At 40.9% G+C, this 23,038-nt stretch overlaps 1 protein-coding gene across 8 annotated transcripts in view; it reads right to left on the bottom strand.

Moving 5' to 3' along the window:
- TNIK (TRAF2 and NCK interacting kinase) overlaps nt 1-23,038 on the bottom strand; it is a 396,954-nt gene that overhangs the window by 65,719 nt on the left and 308,197 nt on the right. For 2 of the 8 annotated variants that reach the window (XM_025376200.1, XM_025376201.1), the window contains exons 13-16: nt 11,642-11,752; nt 10,723-10,809; nt 9,441-9,629; nt 275-439 (exon numbers count right to left, since the gene is read on the bottom strand). In XM_025376200.1, coding sequence (XP_025231985.1) covers nt 275-439; nt 9,441-9,629; nt 10,723-10,809; nt 11,642-11,752 — 552 coding nt within the window. The remainder of the gene's footprint in view (nt 1-274; nt 440-9,440; nt 9,630-10,722; nt 10,810-11,641; nt 11,753-23,038) is intronic. The other 6 variants (XM_025376204.1, XM_025376205.1, XM_025376202.1 and 3 more) reach the window with 3 other exon arrangements.

Here is a 23,038-nt window from a genome sequence, read left to right as displayed (position 1 = left end):
CTCACCTTGCAGAAACTCCTGTGGGTCTCCAGAGAGGCCAGTTTACACAGAAGTGAGTTTGTGGTTGACTCGAGTTTAAGGGTGACGCTTTTTTCTTTCTCACCTTTTCTTCTACTCTTCAAAATCAATGGGGCCACCTATATTACTATAAATTCTATATTAAGGATAATAATTTGACGCTATGCCTGAATCCATGTTACAATTCCCTAGGCTTTTAATAGGTTTTCTTGTGTACCTTATAGGAATGCCTGATGGAATGGAGGCAAGACTGTACCTGGGGATCGACTGGTCTGAGCATGGGGGGTGTTCGAGCAGGCTGAACTCCACTAATGCTGAAGGACTCCGACCTTGGGGGCAGGTTGGGGTCAGATATCCTGTTGGCAACCTTGTGAGGCATGGCAGGGGAACTTTGCCGGTTGAGCCTTGACCGTTCTTCTACCTACAAGCCAAAAAAAAAAAGAAGACAGCCTCAATGTATAGTAGATTCACCTTCTAGTAAGGATTTTCTGTAGTCACCTGCACAGCCATTTGAATCCTCTGATTAAATGATTTTCAGAAGCCAAAACTCTATTTCTGCACTGCATCAAGAATTTGCAAAGAGCAAACACTAACAACAGCAACAACAACATAGAACACCCAAGCCATCACTCTTCCATTACTCATTATCTTGTGTTAGTCAGTTAGCAGGGGATTCGTGACCTGCTAAGAGTTTATCTTGTATTGATTGTGATATTATCTTACTGATTGGTCACAATGCCATGGGGTCAGTGAGGAAGACAGTTTGCACTCTAGACAATCAAAGGGAATGGTAGCATGCATTTAGATGACTTGCGGAACACAGAAAATTGCTTTGGGTTGCTTCATGGAACATGAGAGGAGGAACAAGAGGATGAAGCTGAGTGCACGCACCCTCCATTTCTTCACTGTTCTACTGATAGGCGAGTGGGTGTTCCCGGCTGCCTGCTTAATGAGCGTGGCCTGTTTCAAACAGACTTCCTGTGTCACTTTCTTTTTCTGTCTTTAGAGGTCTTTCTTTCCAGTTGTCTTTCTTGCTTCCTCAAATACACTGCCCCGTCTCATTCTTTCATGCCCAGCTTGGACTCCACTGTCTTGCTCTCCCCTTTCTTCCTCCCTGTTTCTACACATGTGGTGTTCATTCTTGCTTCTCCTCCTTTTCTCTTCCCCTCTAACCCTGTCTTCTCTCAGACTATTTCATTTCCTTATCATTCCCTTTCTTCCAGAGTCTCTTTCAACCCAAAGCAGATAACAGATCCCAAGTGCTTCATGGGAAATGCTCACAGAGCCAGTGAATGCCCTTTTTAAACAGGTCATCATTACCTTTAGTACATATTTACAGCAGAAAGACTGCCTTGGAGGGCAGTTTTAAAGAGAAACTTAAGATAAACAAGGTGCACACTCTAAGATATGGCTTAAGATCTTAGACAACTTCAAGAAGTCTATGACTTTTCTTCCAGATCTACTGTGTCCTGTCCTTTATTTCTTCAGGACCAGTTTGACTGTTGTGCTTCCCAAAGCCATCAGGATAATGCAACCATTCTCCCCACACTGATGGCCTTTACAGTGAGCCCTTAATTCTCTTCTGCTGACTCACTGAGCATTTTAAGAACCCACATGCAGGTGTTCAATATTCATGTCTGTGTGCATATTTTTTTATGTAGCAGCTAAAAGTCTTTATTCATTTTACTGCCTGATTTGAAATAAAAACTTGAAAGAGCAATTTTCCCCCATCTTCCCTATCCCATTTTGAATCTTTCTAGAGGCAGACTCAATCAAATATACAAAGTAAGTCTGTTTTTAAACTCATATTAACCTCACATATTTTAACACAATAAGATAAGCTGCAGAATGAAAAACAGCCCTCTTGCCTCTACTGAGGAGGAATGTGAACATCTCTTCCCCCACCATGGCTGTGCAGGGTACATCCAATTGGCTTTGGTTTTGAAATCCCAAGTCCCAGAAGCTTACCACACACCAAGTAAAATTTGCTGCAAAAAGCCAGGAATATAAACCAGAACATGTATACTTTGTGTGTGCATGTGTGCAAAGTATTACATCAGCAGTAATTATTTGGCTATTACATTGAGCAAAAGAACAAAGCCAGCTTTGAGATAAGACCACAAAGAAGAAAAAGTCCCACAAAGACAGCAATAGATAAACTGAGATCAAGGCATGCAATTTATCACTTTTCCAAATGCCAGACTCTTTGAAAGAAGGTTAGTATTTCTAGACCACTGGAATTGGTCAAATATTATCCATTTTCTTATTTTCAGGGTAGATCATTAATAGGTAAGTCATACATAAGCATCCTTCAGTGTCTGAATTCCCACCGTCCAAACCACTTGTCATCCAAAATTCAGGAACCAAATATATGCAGAGTGAGGAATACTTGTAATTATTATTTTTGGCTATAAAATACATTGAGAGCTTTAAATATACATTAAGGGACAGAACATTAAAAACAATAGTAGAAAAGTTTGTCCCCAAAGACTCTATCTTGAGCAAAGAAACCACTTTTGAGATAATTCTTTTGGGAAGTGTCAGCAACAAGGCTCCAGTCTAAGCATCCCTGCTAATAGGATCACAGGCCACATGGGGCCCTAAAGCTATCATTAGAAATGAACAGGGTAGAAACTAGGGTACTGGTTTTCATAGGCAATTAATGGATTTGATTAGTCATGTATAGATGTTGCTAATGTACTTCTAGTAAAAATTTCTTATGCTTTATCAGCTTACATACTAAATTCTATCATTAGTATATTTTAGTCTGTACCATTCTAAAAACATATGGCATAAGTAATTGTTACGCTTTGAAAATTATTTCAGGAAGGCTCCCATGTACTGAAATTTCCTGGGTTGAAGTTTGTCCAAAGAAAATTGAAAATCTAAGAAAAGGGTGTAATCATGAGGCATCTCATTATGTATTTTGTCTCAAGAAAACCTAGTCCTATAGTCTTTAGGAAGATAATGCTGCCCAAGTGTCTTTACACTGCAGGATCACCTTAAGAATTGGAGCACAGGATCAAATCAAACATTGGAAGTGGTACTTCTCCTAATAACACCTTCAGATGGACAGAGAGAAAGCTGGATAGGGTATCTAGGCAGGCCCTTTTCATTATTTTCATACTAGACAAAGGCCTGTCCCCTGCTTTATCACAACTTATGTCTACTAATTGAACAGGAAATAAATATGTGAGACAAAAAAAAAGAAAGTCTCCTTCCAACCCCTCTCGCATCTAGAAGAAGGATACAAGTGATTAAAAACTGGGAACAACAAGATATATTTCGATGCCTGAGGATGTTCAAAAAAGTCTAGGAGCCAAGTTTCTGCTCCAACTGCCTGCTTCCAAGAAGACATAAGATGCCAGGAGCACCACTAAGAATGTGTTCCAGTACCATCAGGTATAGAGTGTCAAGGTGCTAGACTATAACAGCAAAAGATAGCTGTTATAAATGATTTCATAGTAGAAGGAATGATCAGAAATACAGAGAAGATTAGCACAGACTGATCAACTTTACTATAAAAGTATTTTTTTCTTATTAAAAAATCATTTCAATATGAAAACTAAAATAACTCTGGAGAAGTTTGGATCACCTCTGCAAAAATGCTATATTATTTCCTGTAGCATGATATATAGTGAAAAAAATAACTGTGGTCTCAGAAATAAAATTCTGCTCTAGACAGGTCTGTGTTGCCCACTGCATAGCACAGGAGTAATGTCTATGGCCTCTGGTATATATAAAGGCTATGCAAATGTAGACAACTTAAAAATAAATTTGTTAATTACAGGATTTCCAAAACAATTTCAAAACAATTTTTTTAAAACGTTATAAATAAAGAGAAACACTGTATCGATGTCAATTGTCAGATTGTTTTTTATATTTTAAAACAATTTGTAGGTTACAGTGTCTCACTTTACAATAATGAATGACATCTACTGAGAATATCAAAACAAATTTATAGAAGTAATTTTAAAACTGTTGACAGCAAATATATATTTACTATGTTATATGGGTGCATTCTAATAATATTTCATAATATGTAGAGTCCACAGGGTTTAGGAAGATCTCAGAAGGCTTTACTGAAGAATTAGTACATGGTGAGTCCAACACAGTCACATGGGTATTCTTTTTTCCCCCAACTGGACAAAACACTTTGGTTTTTGTGTTTATTGGCGATGCTGGAGAAAGAGAAAGAAGCCAGTGAGTAACTTTTAAGTGCTCCTTACTTTGACCCTGCACTCACTAGTCACATAAAGAGTTGAGTAATATAGTTGGGCAAAACCACATGGGCAGATGGTTACTGAGCAAGTTTGATGACACCCCTGCTCTGAGCACAGCAGAGACCCTCATTCATAAGGAATGCTTAAGATGCAATCTTGTCTGACTCTAAGGGCCTGAACTCTTTTCCCAGGTCAACTTCTTACCAATATTCCAGATAAAAGCATAGATCCCATTGTGAATGGAGCACATAACTCAAAAGTAATGAAGCAAAATCTTAGAAAGTTGATACAGGAAATAAAGAAGTGCTTATCTATCACCTGGGAGAGGTGGGTGAAGAGATAGGAGACGCAAGTGAATTGGTCATATGAAATCCAGACCAAAACGAGACAAAGCACTTGTTCCTTGTGAGCTACAACAGTCTTGGAAACAAACTAGGAATACGTTGAATACCGTATTTCATTTGTATTTGTGTAGTATGTAACTTTAAATGGCACGTGCACATTCATTATTGCCCACGAGCTTCCCAATTGTGAGGCAGATGTGCAGATGAGGAAGCTGCATCTCAGGAAAGCAGGAGGCACACCCTAGGTCAGGCAGCCAGGAAGTGGAAGAACTTGAACTCAAACATACTCCATACTATTTCCTTCCAGGTCTCTCCTATATTTAATCATAAGAGAGATACGCAGAAATAGAGGAAAGATATAAACTCTTGAAGTGGTTGTTTGAGAACTTTATATATAAACTAACTCATATAAAAGAAATAACAACAACAACAAAAAACACTTTGGTGTAGAGCCGAGAAATCTGGATGGAGAAGGAGTTTTTATATACAGTGATTTCAAAGTCCAGTGAGCTAATGGAAATAAACAGATATTTTGGCTCTTACCAGATCATTGTTTGCAAACAAACAAACATGCCAGTGACGGGCATATATCACAGAAAGAGAACATGATGGAGTGTTAAAAAAATTAAAATACAATCTCATGCAATACTCATGTAAACAAAGCATTCTTTCACTGCTGAGCTTTGGTACAATTTTTTTTTTTAAGTATGTGGGATGGAAAGGGAAGGGGAGCCCCCACAGTTACTGCCAGGCCCAGAAAATCCCATGCCATTTAAGGAGTAGAAATAAGAAAAACGAATCTCCATCATCCAAAAAGTGAGGAAGAAGACCTTCAAATTCTGCTGATGTTCAACAGAACATCATACTGATATTTTCACAATACATACCTGACTTCCATCCCAACTCAGAAATGGCAGATAATTTGAAAAAAATGAGAATGCCCCCAACCTGTCTATTTATTTTTGTATTTATTTGAAACAGGGTCTCACTCTGTTGCCCAGACGGGAGTGCAGTGGTGCAATCATGACTCACTGCAGTCTCAACCTTCCAGGCTCAAGTCCCACCCTCAGCCTTTGGTGTAGCTGGGACCACAGGCATGCACCCCCATGCTCAGCTAATTTTTATTATTTGTAGAGACGAGGTTTCACTGTGTTGTCCAGGCTGGTCTCTAACTACTCCTGGGTTCCAGAGATCCTCCTGCTTTTGCCTCCCAAAGTGCTGGGATTATAGACGTGAGCCACTGTGCCCGGCTCCAAGCTGTCTTTTTAATGCAGAGACATTAATGTTCTTTTCTGGCTAAAATCTGAAAATCAAGGCCAATGTGACATCCAGGACAGAAAGAATACTCAGTAAAAGGAGCGAGGGAAGAGCTCAACAGGATTTGCAAATGACTGAGCATTTTCATTTGCTCTACAATATCCAACATATTAATCAGAAAGGTACTGAGAAATACAATGATCAATTGTGTTTTACAAAATGAAGCAACAAGAACACAGAGAACAAAGCAGTATAAGAGCATTACATTGCTGATGAAGGACTACTGATTTGGAATGAGGAAGAGGAGAAGCAGATGGTAAAGTAAGCAAAGCAGAAGAAAAAAAAAACCTGATGGGAAGGCATAGAGCTGAGTTAGAAAACAAATGCTGGAACAGATTACAGAAGAGGTTGCAATAGGTGGAAGACAGCTAGGTGATACCTTCAGTGGCACATGGGGCAAAATAGTCCAGACCTTACACAACAGGAGACGGTGGCATGGGCACAGAGGGTGCATTTGAAAAAAAGAAAATGGCATCTTTTTATTTTACCTCCAGAGGGTTTAACCCAGGTTTTCTTATAACTTGATAGTTAAGATACTGATAAGCTATGTTCATGTCTAAAGGTTTGAAACGTATATTACTACTTGGTCACTTTGAGCCCCTGACTCCCTAATATGAAAAAAGACATCCATAAATAATGCTTTACATAAAAAGTTCATACATTGCTGATGAGAAGCATTAAAAGATCAAGAATATAAAGCTCCTCACACTCATTTTTATTCCTATTTTAAGAAGTGGGTGTTAAAAATGATGACTCAAACCAAGGCAGACAATTATTTGTTCTTATTTGTACATCGATTGCTCCAGTCCTAAATTTAGCACTGTCACTCTCCTTCTATCAACTAAATGTTTCATCTTTCTTCTAAAATATGATCACCCACTCTAAGACTTGGGAACGGTTTCATGAACAGAAAATGGTTAGCTGGACGCTGGATTAAGTTAACCACACCCAGGAGTAGAGGACTAAATATGAAATCCCCAAAGAATGTTCCCATATATCTCTGGAAATGCATGAAGCCCAAAGGAAGCACACCACATGCCAGGAAGCCAGGGACCTTGGAAGATATCACCCACCAGAGATGGCCCAGACTTACGGTGACTGGGAAACCTCATATCAGGAGTGCTTGATGACTCAGGCATGTTGTTTGCATGCTCAAATGCTGTGTTTCTTTTACTGCTAGGAGCCTGACCAGGAAGCATGAGGGAATTAAGAGGTCTAGAAAAGTGCCTTGATGACATCTGCAAGGATCTGCCCCCAGGAATCCCATGTCTCCTGAAAGCTTGGGAGCTATGAACTAGTTCTGAATAGAGAGGACAGGCCAGTAAATTTAGTGATGAGGACAAATAGCAACTGGAAAACAATGAAGTCAAGGTAGACAAGTTCAAATCATAAGGTGCTGGGTAGAGGCTGAATGAAGGAAGTGAAAACTGCTCCATGCTTTTCCCTGTCTTCTGGTACATTTGTGCATGAGGGAGCTGTCTAGGGGAAAGAAGAAATTCTGGAATGTGTTGCACAAAATCATGATCATTTCCAATGGAATCTGTAGGTGTCCCTCTCCTAAACTCATGCTTGGGGCTGGGAACACTGAAAGCCAAGTGGTCATGCATCAAGAAGAGGTCGCTTAGTGATGCAGCATTTCTTACAAGAGTAGAAGCACTTGTAAAGATGCATGAGTTCATGCTCTTCCTGCCGCAAGCTCTACATTAATCTCTAAGGCCCTCCTGAATTGCAGTAATGGACAACTCGGGGCTTATCACTTTGGAGATGTTGAGAGAAGACATACAAATGACCTTAGATCCTATCTCTTGAGTTGGGCTACATCCCTGGGAGTGAGATTGCCCTGGAGATCTCACTATGGTCCTCAAGGCTTCCTGAGGCTTCAGTTGGTCTTCTAAACCAAGTCTAATAGGGCAAGCTGGTCCATCTTTCTTCCATGGGTGATGCTCAAACAGGAGTCTTGATCTGGAATCACTAATTCCTGCAGGTGCTACTGCCATTAGCTTTGTAGAGGCTAGTTTTTCAGTTGTCTGAACACTTGCCATGGTCAGGAGCTGTGGGTCTGGCTTAGCTGAGGATTTCAACTTGGCATGGCTAGAAAACGGTTTAGCAGTAGAGGAAGGTGGTGCATCTCTGCCAGCCAAGAAGCATTTCAGCTGCTGCTTAGCAGCATACTGATTTTGCTTAGCTGGAAGAATAGGTGGATTATTAAGGGGTCGATGCTGTACCTGGGAGTAGGATCACAAAATTGAATTACTGATCTAAGAGAAAGAGGCAGATGTTAGAGACATAGCTATGTAAATATGGATCATGTTTACAGATATAAGGGAAAGTGATAAAAAATTCTTCATCACAAATCAAAACAATTTTTTCCACACACTTAGTTTAAGTTTTAAAAGAAAAAAGTTTTTTTCACAAAAAAGTACATGATCACTATAAAGGATTTAAACAATATGTAAAAGTACAAAGAAGTTTTTAAAAATCCATTTTTTTAACTTTCTCCTCCCATAAACCACTATCATTAACATTAGGACAACATTATATCAAACGTGTTCTGTACATATGTCAGATAGGTTAGACAAATACAAAGAATTATTTTCAGAAAAACAGGATCTCATGTAAGAAATCTGGTTCTAGTAATATTGTATTCTAGATAACTTGAAAAAAGTGTGAGCTATCAATATATAAAAATTCTGGGTAAAAATACAAAATAACCCCAAAACATCCTTTTAAATGACTAGCTACAATCACCATAAAATAAAGGAAATCACTAGATGCCAGAAATAATGATTGAACTGAAAACCAGCATGTTACGCACATGACCTCACACAGTGACTCCCAGGAAAGGTTGCTGATTTGGTTGGAGTTATTTTGTTTGTTTGCTTTACCTGTCTGGCTATCATCCTTTTTTTCCCTCCCATCCAAGCAGTTTTTATTAAAATAGCTCAACATAGCGCTAAGTTCCTGAAAATCCTTTCTTAGTCTAGTAGTTAAGCAAATGAAGGAAGTATGGGTAGAAGAAACACGAATGACCTCTGATCCTAAAAGTGAATACCACCACCACAAGTCTGAGGTTAACTGTGCATCTGCTGGTAGTATCATGGTGAACAAAGTTATGTTAGCGACAATGTTAATGATCAGTAACAGGGTCCAGGCATGGACAGGAACTGATTCTTCCTAGAATTCTATAAATCCTTAATCACATTATTCAACAAAAAGGTCACTAAAAATCCTCATGCCACAAATTCAGTTGGATGAGTATCAGAAAAAAGGTTTTCTCTATCTTCTGTTATTTCCTATAAAAGTCCATTGCAACCACAAAGATATACCAAAAAACAAAACAAAACCCCACAAATGGAGGAAGGTATTTTGCCATTTCTCTACAGAAATAATGTTATGGTTCTTCCAAAAGCAAAACATGTGTCTTATGATGAATTGTTTTCCAACTTTGCAGCACTGGGTTAACTCTCCACTTCTATCAGACAAACTCATTAGAGTCAAAAGCCTGGCCAACAGGGTGAGGCTACACTTGCTTACTTACCTCCTTGGCCCATGCTGGCTTCTCACTAGGACTCATTCCTTCTTTGTAATGGTACAGTGGCTTCTTCTCCACAGGCCTCTGCTCCTGCCGCTGATGCTGAAGGGAAACTAAGTAGTCTCTTTCTTGCTTTAGCTGCCTCTGCAGTCTTTCTGCTTGTCTCTGTTCTTCCAGTTGTTTGCGCTTATATTCCTGTCCAGATCAGGAAAGAAGAGCAAAGAAAAGGCCAAATTATCACATAGAAATCGTCGGCCAGTACCAGTTAAGTATGCAATGGAGGCAAAATAATGCTAAATAATGAAGGATCTTAATACTAACAGAATGACAGGAGGATGTCAGGATGTACCACAGAAATAAGCTACTGCCTTGTGTTAGTATCTACACAAGAATGTGTCATTTAATGAAAACGCTATTGCTTTAAAATGGCAATCCCTACCGAACCCCATCAATTACAAAATGACTTGTCCCTGATGAATTAATTACACGTGACAAAATGGCAATAATGAGGACATTTAAATGGTCAGCATACAACCCCTAGAAAAAGTCACCCACTTCCTGATCTAGTAATTAAATCACTCACACATGTACAATTAAGTACAAAACTAAATAAGCAGCCAAAAGATACTGCCTAAATCATCTTTCATTTAATAAAACTTGGACCTACAAAGGCCATTAGCAAGCTTATGTACAGGCTAAAAAATATCAGAATGCCATTAAATAAAAAGTTCAGTTTAAAAAAATACACCAAAAAGCCCATCTGGAGAGCAGTGCTATAATAACAAAAAAAGTACTGTACTTCAAGTGGAAGCTGCATGAGCAAGGGACACAAAATGTTCCCATCATAAGGGTAAAGCTAATAGTCTGTAAATGAAATATGACTGTAGAGCTGGTGGGTTCTTATGGGAGAGGCGCATTTTGCTGTGATTGTATTGCAGCATGTTGCAAATGGCCTTAAAAATTACTCTGCAATAAACACAGTGGGTCTCAAAAGCAGTTTGTACTTATAATAAGGCTGGATTCATACTGAAGTTTTAGAAATAAATGGAGTTAATAAAGAATGCATAACAACTGTATTAAATGTATTAGGACTCAGCAAAATCAATCAGAAAATGTATTAATTTTCTATGAGGTTTTTGAGGTCCCTGAGGCTTGGAAGATCCCCTCTTCTGCACTGGCATGTTAGAAGGACACACACACACACACAGACACACACACACACACACACACACACACACTTGCAAGATGAACACAGAGCAGGTCAGCTGGCTCTTGGCTTTCCCATTACCAGAAGTAGAGCTTGTTCATGCAGTAGCTGCTGCTGCAAGATCTCTAACTGTCTCTGCTCCTCCTCTAACTGTCGCCTGATGTATTCCTGGAGAGGTAGGCAGCAGAGAATTCAGAGGAACAGAAAGAAAGAGAAATGAACCAATAATTTCAAAGGTGACAAGAACCGCTAAGTAAAGTATAGAAGGAAGGAGGGGAAAAATACCCAAATACCTCCTTACAAAGCAGGAAGAGTATGTCACGTGGAAGCAAATGCATTTCAGCATAATGAAAAGCACAAGCCCCTCTACTTGTAACAGCTGACTGAGATGGCTCAGCATTTTACTGCTACTACTTGGTTTTAAGAAGCCCAGCTACATGTTAAAGCTTTTCATTCCAGGGTCCTCTCTTTATGGACTACCTGGAATTAACAGTGCTACAAAGTTCACAGGCTCCTGTGCAAGCAGCAGGGATAAGACAATTGTTGAATGCCATCGTGCACTGTCTCTGTAATGGAACCATCCTGCCGAGTTTCACTGTGCTGTCAGAATGTGATTCTAGCAGAGACAGGCCTGCAGCAATAACTCAAAGTCATAAAGACCAGAGATGGCATGAGTAGAAAAGCTCTTCTGAAGCAGTGAAAGAGTGGGACTTGGCTGATTTTTCATGCTTCAGTGCTACCTTCGAATCAGATACCAAGGGTTGGGAGAATCGGAAGATCCGGGTATGTCAGGAAACTCTGGGTAGGAAGCAAGGCTGAATGAGTGGGCAATGCCAGGGCTGTGCATTTGGCTTCTTGAATAGGTGAGCATAATTGCTTGAGGAAGAGTAAAAACCCACGTAAACTGAGCATTCCTCAGAAAAGGTGACCCACGCCCCAGAGACGACTGGTGCTGGGGTTCCCAGGGGGCCATCACTGGGGCTCCTGGTCCCAGCTGTACCTGTTCATGCTCTGCACGCCTCCTCTCCTCTTCCCGGCGCATCTGCTCCTCATAGTGCCGGCGCTGCTCCCTTTCCTGCTGCTTCCGCAGCTCCTTCTCTCGCCTTTGTTGCTGTGGGGCAACAAGCAGACAACCATGAAGGCAACAGGCCCTCGTGGGGGTGTCAGGGAGCCAGCAGGAAAAGCTGTTGAACCCCAGACACAAACTTTTAATGAGAGATGCCTAAATGCTCCAAGGCTCTTCTCTTCTGGGCTGTTGGGGGGTACACTGGCAGGGAGTGGGTGAGACAGAGATTCAGTGTCATGCTAACATCCTGCCATTTACCATGTAAGTGGACTCTCACCAAGAAGTTCCTGTTAAGTGTGTTCTCCCCACGGCTGGTGAGGGTTTTCAAGTCAGGGGTAGAAAACACCAATGCAAACAGGTTATTTATTACATATCATCAAGCTGTTTATCAAATTACTTCACACTGCTTAAGTCATTCAATCTTTTAACACCATGTAACACAAAAATTTCAGAGTATATAAAAATCAGAGAGGTGAAGTGACATATTCAAAGGCATACAGAATCGATGGCAGAGGATGCAACAGGATTTACTAACTCCCACCTAGTCGGCTACCTTTTCTCATATATCATGCTGCCTGTCTGTGTTTTCTGGAGTATTCATTATTAAGTGTCAATTTCAAGTTCTTGCTTGAATAAGACCCTTATGCTTGGAAGCCATCATCATCATCATCACCTCATACAATTACCATACCTCCAACAGTGGACAGTGTGATAAACAGCTTACATGCTTAATTTCATTTCATCTTCACAAAAATAAGTAGATGTCATTATTATTCCCATTTGATCTGAGAAAACTGAGGTATGGCGATATTGAGTAATGGTTCAAGGTCACACCCAGTAAGTGATGGAGCTTGATTTCAAAGCCAGACAATGTGAGTCCAGCATCCGAGCTCAATCATTACAGAGAAGCCAGATGAGTGATAGGAAGATTACAAAGTATCTGGCTCTTCATTATACTCTCAGGAAAGGAGAACATTTTAGAAGTCAGAACTAGGCCAAGCAGTTACAGGAGCCATTGGTTCTCAAGTAGGGGCAGTGCCATTACCTCTCGCTGAAGCATTTCCAACTATCTAAGGGCATGTGAGGAGTATTTTTGCTGGTTCCGATGACTGAGGAGCATGATTGGCATTTAGCGTGAGAGGCTAATGATGCCAAACATCCTGCAATGCACAGGACTGTCACATATTACCAAGTGTTTTCTCATACATCATGGCATTAGTGTGCCTTTTGAGAGAGGCGGCTGGCCCTTTGTGTCGGATCCTTTACTGGCTTTGGGATTTCTTTTTCCTCATATATGAAGTTCAGAGGGGACATACCAGGGGGCCCATTCCCTTGTAACATTCTCAATACGATTTCACTGCATGGCTCAGGAAACATGAGGTACCTACCCAGAGGAGAGTAAATTGTGACTGTCTCACACTGGTAAGTTAGCTCTACACAACCAGGGAGATAGTTTTGTACACAAGTTTTGTGTCTCTGCCCCAGCTAAACCAACTACAGAGATTCAAAATGCCAAAGAAGCCCATGCGGAAGCCCTCCCGATGGAGCTCCTGCAGCAATCCTCTGGACCTGCTGTCTTCCAATAACCTCTGGGTCTTGGGAGATAAGCTGCATCTCTTAAGACTCAGTTTCTGTCACTTCCAGATCAACAGTGATTTGTCCATCTTAGATTGCAGGCGAAGGAGAGCTATTGGAGGACTTCATGCAGCCAAATGACTTGATCAGACTTGCATTTTCAAAAGGCCTTCCCATCAGCCATGGAAAGGGGCAACACAGGAAACTGAAAAGCAGTGCAAGGTCATTCTGTGGATCTAGGCATAAAATGATAGGGCATCGATGATTTCAGCAAAGGCGGGATGAGAGTCCATGTTTGTAATCACTGCTGAGGATAGAGACACAGCCAAGAGGAAGAAAGACTAACAACTATACAGGTTTCTGGTCATTCTAATAGGACTTCAGTGGATACCAATTTAGAAGCAGAAATTAGAATTGGGCCAAAATAAAATAGGCAGGATTTGGTGACGATAGGTTGTAAGAGGGCAGGTGAAGTTCCGGGCCAAGGGGAAACTGGACGATGGGATAGAGAAAAGCAGGAAAAACAGGAGTGGGGTGGGTACCAGCGTGAGGCAAATCCCAGACATGTGAGTATTTGTTTTACAGAAAAATAATATAGGAAGATGCGAGTAGAAAACATCAGCATAGACACGGACTGAATAATTTGGATTACAGACCCAAAACAGAGACATTTCCAATACTCAACCAAAGTGAATCAGTGCCAGCACAGAGAATAAAATAATTATGTGTACAGATCTGGATCCTGGCAGGAAATAGCCCTAATTTAGCTAACATTTCAAGTTTCTTCCTCCAACCATCCGTCTATTTCTTAAGGAAAGGAAAATAATCAAGCCCTTTGAAGAGTTAGCTGATTTTTATGTGAAGGATTTATACATTTTGAACCCCTTTGCCAGGAATCAATACTGGTTTATAATTACATGCCACTCAGGTTCCCGTGCAAGGTGTATACAGTATTGATTGCAACTCAAGAGTGTCTGGGCTTCCCAAATACTCTGTAGTTTCTGCGAAAGACACTCAAAAGTAACTAATAATTAATAATGATCTCACTCGGATCAGCCGCCGCTAACACATGGAGGCATCTGCCAGGGCTTCGGTTCCTGTGGTGAGGTTGGAAAAATAAATCACTTTCCCAGCCTTCTGAGGGCACCCTGCCAATTTCCAGCTGTTGTGTCTCAATGTTAATGCCATTCCTGAAAAAATGTTTGCTTTCTCTCCTCCTGTGCATGGGGCTGTTTGAGGGAGGGGATATATAAAAACATATCAATGCAAGACCAAGTCCCTGGCCTCAGGCAGACACCTTTACAAAGCTTTGATGACTCTTGCTAGAAGAAGCTCTCTGAGGGCAAGGCCAGTGCCTGATTTCTGCTGTACCCCAACCCCTCACATGGGGGCCTGGCACCTGGCGGGTGCACCTAAGAGTTTGTTGAGCTGAACAGAGTAAGAAACTTGAGGAAAAGACAACACAGTATCCTCTTAAATTTCTTTGTAGAATTTTCCCTCCTATCAATACTGATGGCATGGCTATCTTTCCATACCTCATAGTATGGTTATTTGAGTATATCTTACCAACTTTGCAATCTAGATTGAAAGCTGTTTGTGGGCAAGATCTCTGTTCCACTTATTTTTATCTCCCATTGTTTCCATATCAGGCGAGCCACCAGTGATATTTGTTGTGTTGAATACTGCAAATTGGATAAGTAATAGAAAAGGCGAAAGCCCTGCAGAGCTTTGTACCAGACCTTTGCTCTTTGATGCCCTTCTTAAGTAGCTCTTATTGGCTGGAACATTCTTTTATGTTGAGCACAGACATAACTGGAGAATGTTCTTCTAAAAAGAGTCACCTATAGTTGGCACTGGCATGTACCTGTTTGCCATCTTAGAGAAAGGCGTGAAAAATAAGGGAATAAGAGTCTAAGCTGGAAAAAAAGGGAAAGGGGAGAATCAAATAGCATTCCTAGATCTTATTCAAATTATGCATAATGAAGATAGTGGTCCTGCTATCAGAAAAGAATGGCTTAAACCAACTACTCTGAAACTGTTGGCAGGTTCTCCACCTATATTGAACTGCTTAGAAGTATATTTTCATCCATGTCTTCTTGTAGGCATTGCCAAAAGTTATATTCCTTAAAATTGGACATTCATTGGCTTCTTATAAGTTTCTTAATTTTTTTTCCTGGTGGGGAGATCATGGATAGAACCTACTGTTAAAGTTTTCCAGGCCCTAACAATTGTTGCCTTACTCTATGGAGTAGATAATCAGAGACTTCATGTCCCTTTTGTCTTCTGTTGGTGTTCACCAAGGATAATTTCTTTCTGGGACAATTCTTTTTTATTTTTATTTTAAAGTATTTATAATTTCTAATTTTAAATATTAGAGAAAGGCATGAAATATTTAAAATTTCTTTTAAATATTTATGATTGACATGTAATAATTGGACATATTTATGGGGTACAATGTGATGTTTAGATACATGTATAAATTATGTAATGATCAAGTCAGCATAATTAGCATATCTACCATCTTAAACACTTATCATTTCTTTGTGATGAAAGTATTCAAAAACTTTTTATAGCTATTTTGAAATATGTAATACATTGTGAATTCTAGTCATCTTCTTATGCAATAGAACACCAGCACTTATTCCTCTCATCTATAGCTTTGCAGCCATTGACGGGTCTCTCACTACTGCCCCCTGCCAATCCTCTGGTAACCACTATTTTACTCTCTCCTTCTATGAGAGCGACATCTGAGATTCCACCAGTGAGTGAGATCATATGGTATTTGTCTTTCTGTGTCTGGCATATTTCACTTAATATAATGTCCTCCAGATTCATCTACATTGCTGCAAACAACAGAATCTCACTCTTTTTTATGGATGAATAGTACTTCATTGTATATAAGTACCACATTTTCTTTATTCACGCATCCACTGATTGACACTTGGGTTCATTCCATATCTTGTCTATTGTGAATAGTGCTGCGATAAACAAAGCAGCACAGCTATCTTTTGAACACACAGACTTCCCTTCCTCTGACTATACAGTCAGTGGTGGGATTGCTCTATCTGGGGATCTACTGGGGGCAGTTTTGATCTTCCCTGTGAACTCTCCCCTCAGGCCACCTCTAGGTAGAGGCTGTGTGGATGCACTTTCAAGCATGTGAATTTGTTAGTTAATTTTAATGAGGGAATAGTAATTTTGTCCCCCCTGTTCAGGGGGCCCTCGAAGGTAATACATGTGTCCCAAATTGGCTATGTAGAATTTTCACTGTTTAAATTCTTTGCAGAGAATATCACCTCAACCCTTAAATTCTGAATTGTTATTAGAGGTCTAGTTGTAAGAAATAATCCTCATGCATGTTCCTCACAAGAGCTGTGGAGTCAAGTCTTACCTTTTTTTTTTTTTTTTCTTTAAATGCTCTTCCTAGATTACGTTAGATAAGCAGAAAAGTCTGCACTATAGTAGGGTGTTCTAGCTCTCACAGAAGTGACTTTGGTGAATTGCAATGCCATAAAATTGCATTTTATGATGTCTTCAAAATAGCTGAATAAAGCTAACCACTGCATTTATGCCAGGAATATTGCCTCAGACATTATTCATTGCACTACTTACTAGGCAAGTGTAGTTTTCAGTGTGATCTCAGAAAGCTTGCCTGAGTAACTGATTTATCTGATGGACAACATGAATCTCAACCACTTCACATTTGTCTCTTTTCTCGAGTGTCAGGCCTCAGAGCAGATTAGTGACTGCCCTGGGCAACAGCGCTGATGCCACGTTGTGCAGGCATTCTGTGCACTGACCCCGCTCCTGCCTGCATCTTCTTTCTCTCTTCTACTTTATATTCCCTTCTACTTTGTCTCCTTGTTTATTTTACTTTTAATTAAAAGTATTAATCTCTTTAAGCCACCTTAAGTCCCCTTGTGGAATGAGGAAAAGTCATGAAGAAGAATATAAGCCAAAAAAATGAGAAACAAACCCTGGCCCTGGTCCACCTTTTATATACATCACATTTCCCATTATATGGACTCAAGTGATATCCACATCTGAGAATTAATATCCTATAGCCGCAATGCAACGTGTCATTGGGAGAGAGGAGTAGGCAAGAGAGGCAACGGGGAAATAATAAAATGGTTTGGAAACACTGAGACTAGATTCTGGTCCTGCACTGCCACCGATACGAACACTGAAGACCACATATATATATAGCAGCGCTCTGTAAATATGTGTTTGATGGCCGGGTGTGGTGGCGCACACCTGTAATTCCAGCACTTTGGGAGGCCAAGATGGGTGGATCACCTGAGGTCAGGAGTTCGAGACCAGCCTGACCAACATGGTGAAACCACATCTGTACTAAAAATACAAAAATTAGCTGGGTGTAATGGTGCGTGCCTGTAATCCCAGCTACTCGGGAGGCTGAGGCAGGAGAATTGCTTGAACCCGGGAGGTGGAGGTTGCAGTGAGCCAAGATCGTGCCACTATATGAGATCATGCCTGGGTGACAGAGTGAGACTTCATCTCAAAAAAAAAAAAAAAAAAAAAAGTGATGAATGAATGAATGTTGTTTGACCTTGAGTAAGTCACCTTCAGCTAAACTTTCAATGAGGGGGGAGATTAAGTAATCTTGCAAATCTGTTCGTTCTAAGAATCTGAGCAAGATTATGTTACATTGCAAAGCAAAAATCTAACCATTCAGAGTGAAACGAAGCAGAATTCTTATTTGCCCTTGGAGAGCTCCTGTTGCTTTTCACCTTGGGTGACCTCCTGAAAGTGGTGAGACGAAACCCCACTGTGACAGTGGAAGACCCGAGTTGGCCTCCAGAGGACAGGAAAACGGCTGATGCAAGATCAAGTCAGGCTCCTTGGGAAGTACCTCAAACCATCCCCTCCACCCAGGGGCTCTCTGTTCAAAGACACTCAGAATGAAAGGACCCAGTGTGGTCTTTTGAATTGACTGCACATCACATATGCCCCCTCACTTTAAATAGGACTGTTCTGTATAAGCTTCATGGAGCTACACTTGTGATGAGAGGTATTCCAGCTTCTGGGCATTCCGTTTTCTCATTTAACATATCCTAAAATTTTAGTTTTGGAAAGATCATTGCAAACCAATGACTATAGGTAAGGGCATGATTCCTTGTGACTAAAACTGGGGTTCCAAACCTTTTTTTATGTAAGGACACAAGAGTGATGGGGAAGCAGTCTGGCACCTCTGAATTCACTATATGACAATGAAATAAAAAGAATGCTAACTCTGAATAATAATGAAGAACACTTACGTCGTGCATCCTATGATGCCAAGCACTGCACTCATATTAACTCATTTAATTCCCCCCAAAACCCTTTGAGGCAGGTAATACTGTCATCACCCCCATTTGACAGATAAGGAAACTGAGGCACGTCCAGGCCAATGTCTTGCCCAAGTTCACTCGGTTGGTAAGTGCAAGGCCAGGACTTATACTCTGTGCCTGGCTCTTGCCATGCTGCCTCGTTTTGGTCCACAAGAAGCAGGTTGACACATCGTATATACAAAGTAAAAGATACTGTCCAATGCTTTTTAAAGCTGCCATTTCCCCCTCTTTCTGTCTTTACTTGTTACCTACCTTTTCTTCACAGAAATAGTAATCAGAGAACATTGAGAAAGCTAGACAGGCTGGATATAACTCATTCCTTTCTTTCTATACCTACTTGATACCATGAGAGAGAAACTATCCAACCTACCCTTTGAGAGCTTTCCTAAAAATTAACTGCCTAAATGAAGGCTTTTCTTTGTGCTTACAGACCAACGTTTCGTAAGCAGACAGCCCCATGGCTAAGCACTGTCAAGCACATGTGTGCAAGCTGGTCTTTACGGACACAGAAAGAGGCATGACAGTTCTAAACAGACTGAGCTTCACGGAGACTTGTGGAAGAATTTTCATCCTGCGTCTTCTATGGATGCTAGTCAATGTGATTATTCACAAGCTCCATAGTGTCTCTGAGCCTCAGTTTCTCCAGAGAGAACCACCACATGGGATTTCCCGGGTGTCATACAGAGGAGCAAGAATGGCTTGATGGACACCCCTAGTACCTATGATTCTGAATGTTAGTGTGAAAGTCAAATGCAGATGAAACCCCCAAATTCCTACTGTCATCATTCTGAAGACTTAGTATGAGACCCTCAGATTGAGTCCTATGAAGACAAGCCAGTCAGTTTATTAACACAGTGTTTACAGAGCGGGCCACACCAGTACTCCCGAGATGATACTAAAGATGCTAACTTATATGTAGAAAGGTTGCAGGAACTGGGAGCATTTGTAGAAAAACATTATTAGTGTCTTCACACATTTCTGGAGCAGATATGCAGGGAATTTCAGTTTTATTTGGCACAACCTGTAATAAGGCAAGGATATCACAAGAACTTGAATCGATGAAACGATAAATTTTCCAACATTAGGAGTTGTTCAAAAATAGAATGTGCTGCCTCAAGCTCACAGACATACAAGGTAAGATTATATGTTAAACAGGTTAGATAACCCTGTTTGAAGAATATTGCAAAAGGAATTCTTGCTTTGAGAGAAGAATTGGCTGAGATCACTTTTGAGGTTCCTAATATTCCCCAGCCTCCATGATTCTATAAAACCACTCACTAAAGAAAACAAGTGTCGAAATAAAAGCAATTCAACTTAAATGTCATGTGAAATAAGATTTCATGTGAAACTCTTTTGTTATCATAGTTCTATGGTTAGGAATAACTAAGAAGACTGTGAACACACAAAACATATAGACTAGATGTAATAAAGGTGGTTCTGTGAAGACCCTAGACAACGGAAGGTAGGTCTGTGTGATGTCAGTTGCGTGCAGGCACTAAAAAGCCATCCCTACCTTCCATGCAAGGTACTCTAGATACACCAAGGATCAGCAACTGCCTAACTCCGGTTTTTTTTTTCAGTATGAAATGCTGTTAAGTATAAAACACTAGCGTACTCTACCTTCTTATGTCTTAAAAGCATAGGCAGGAGCTTGGGCAAAAGGACTCCAGATTTCAGTATCATTTTACACTATAAGATAGGGACGTCAGCCCAACTTCCGCACTGTGGCAGGAAACCCCTCCCATCACAGGATCCAGGTGACAAAGCGGACAAAGTCAGAACTCCTATGGCACAACACATAAGTTAGAACAAGAAGCCCTTTGGGGATCCACTGGGAGGTGGGGTTCCTTATATCCATGCAGATGACATAGCTCCCTGAAACACAAGTGTGATTACACGTGCATGCGATTACTGACCATTATCCAAAGCCCATGGGCACGCTCTGTCCTGGACAATAAGCATCTGATTTGCCAGGCTGGTTCCCAGCTGTTTCATAATTTCTGTTCAGTTATTGAAATAACAGAGCAAAAGCCCAGCTAGAAAGTGTTCAGTCTTGTGTTGATGCTAATGACATCCAGGAATAAAAAGCTGTGCTGCCTCCAACTAGCCAGCCACTGTTCACAGGACACACTGGGACACCTGTGATTAAAGATTAAGTGAATTAAAGACCACTTCTCGGGAGTGCTGATGTGTTAACACTCCAGGCTCTGAGATGGGAGAATTATTCTTGCTCACAGTGCTCTCCTCTGGCTTGGGGCCTGGGAGTGTGGTCCAGTGGGTAGAAAGACTGCACTGGTAAAAACCCACACGATCTTCCTGTCTCCTGCTTTTGCCCACTGCACTTGCTCAGGCTGCAGTCAGCTTCAAGCCCTCACCCTGGAAAGAGATGACCCAGGGCAGCAATAACAAAGCAGGTAATGAGAAGCAAGATTCTTCCCTTCACATGTAACACTCTCCTTGAACTTCCTCAGGTGTTTACTCAGTTGCCAGACACTGTTCTAAGTGGTTTGTATGTATTACATTCCATTTTGTAAGTGGCCAAACTGAGGCATAGAGAAGTCATGTCTTGCTCAAAATTACGAAGGCAGTAAGTGGCAGAGCTGAGATTCAAACCCCGGCAATGTCTTACTGAACTGCCACGTTCCCACCTTTTTGGTGAAAGGGTCACTCGTAAGGTATTATTTCCCTGATGCAAGCTTGTTATTCACTCAGCACAAGATCTCTGTTTCCTATGAACCTTATTTAGATATTGTTAGGAAATGAAATTTCATGCAGCCACTTGGTGGCAATGATGGGATCATAATTATACAGTGTTGGAAATGACGGCAAGAAATTCTGATAAGATAATCCATCAGAAGGCAGTTTCTCCAGGGGAAGGTCCTCTAGGTTTTACCGGGAAAAGGAGGCTTCCCAAGGTGGCAGTTGACCCTACTAAACAAGACATCCACAAAAGGATGAAGAATGGGCTGCCTCCTTGTCCTGACAAGGCCAGGACTGCGGGCTAAGTCACCAGCAGATAGACTGCCCAGTAAGACATAATGAAAATGTGCTCTGGAAAAACGCCTTCAAAGGGGATGAAAAAGTCAAGGTTTTACACTAAACAGGGAAGGTACATTAAGCAGTTAAGGAAGACAGGGAATGGGGAAATGCTATCTATAGAGAGCACCATTAAAATGAAAAACTTAACAGCACTATACTTTGAAATCATCAGTTCCAAACTAACAATAAAATATTCACCCAAGAATATCAATCCAGTTTTTGTGTTAGGCATTGTGCCAAGTCCTCTGTATTTATGGTTTCATTTACTTCTCAACAATCCTGAAAAGTAAATATTTTTTTTTACCAAATGTGCATATAAGGAAACTGAGGTTCAGAGAGGTTAAGTAATTTGCCCAAGACCACACAGCTAGGATTAAACCTTGGCCTTGGCCTGTAAAGATGGTGTATTTTACCTCTACATGAACCTAAAGCTGGCCATCTAAGAACTATTAGACATTTATTGCTCTTAATGATAGAACTGAATTCCTCCCAGTATTATAACAAATATTCTTCCCAAAGCATGGAAAGAAGCTTACCTATTTACATTTATTTTAATAAATCCAAAAACGTTTTACTGCAGCACAGAAAGAAGTTCAAACTTTGGAAATTTGTTTCCCTGACTTTGGTCAAAGGCACCTACAACACTAGCAGGAACAACTCGTATTTCTTGAGGGCTCACTGTGTGTTAGTGATGTCGGCAGGCTTTCTATGAATTAACTCATTTAATTTTCACAACAGCCCTGTGAGGTAAATGCTATTGTTATTTCTTGCTTTACAGATGAGGAAACTGTATAAAACAGGAAAGTTAAAGAACTGACTCAGGTCACACATCTAATAAGGAAGAAAGCTGGGATTTGACCCCCGGCAGTCTTAGGTTCTAGACTCCATGCTGTTAACCAAAATACAACTTCATGCTCAACAGAATTTTACCAAATGCTCTGCTGTCCCAGGACTTCCAGAGCATCAACATGCTGTCCTGCACTGTGATTCTTAAAGAAACTTGGCAGCTTCCCCACTACCTCACCACTCTTTTGTGGGTGGGGGCTGTCTAGGAGCATTCGGAAGAAGCTACTAAGGTTCCAAAGAACAACCTTCCACACCAGGGCTTCTCTGGGTTTGGGCTTCAGCTTGCACAGCTGAGCTGCTGTGAGACTGGCTTGGTTACCCTAAGAGAAGAGTGAATGGTGACCAGACACGGTGGTTCACGCCTGTAATCCCAGCAGTCTGCAAGACTGAGGCAGGCAGATCAGTTGAGGCCAGGAGTTTGAGACCAGCCTGGCTAATATGGCAAAACCCCATCTCTACTAAAAACACAAAGACTAGCTGGGCGTGGTGGAGCATGCCTATAATCCCAGCTACTCAGATGGCT

This window comes from Theropithecus gelada, chromosome 2 (genome assembly GCF_003255815.1).
Source record: "Theropithecus gelada isolate Dixy chromosome 2, Tgel_1.0, whole genome shotgun sequence".
In the NCBI taxonomy this organism is placed as follows: domain Eukaryota; kingdom Metazoa; phylum Chordata; class Mammalia; order Primates; family Cercopithecidae; genus Theropithecus; species Theropithecus gelada.
Note: the sequence above shows the minus strand (reverse complement) of the source record. Positions and strands in the feature narration are given on the sequence as shown.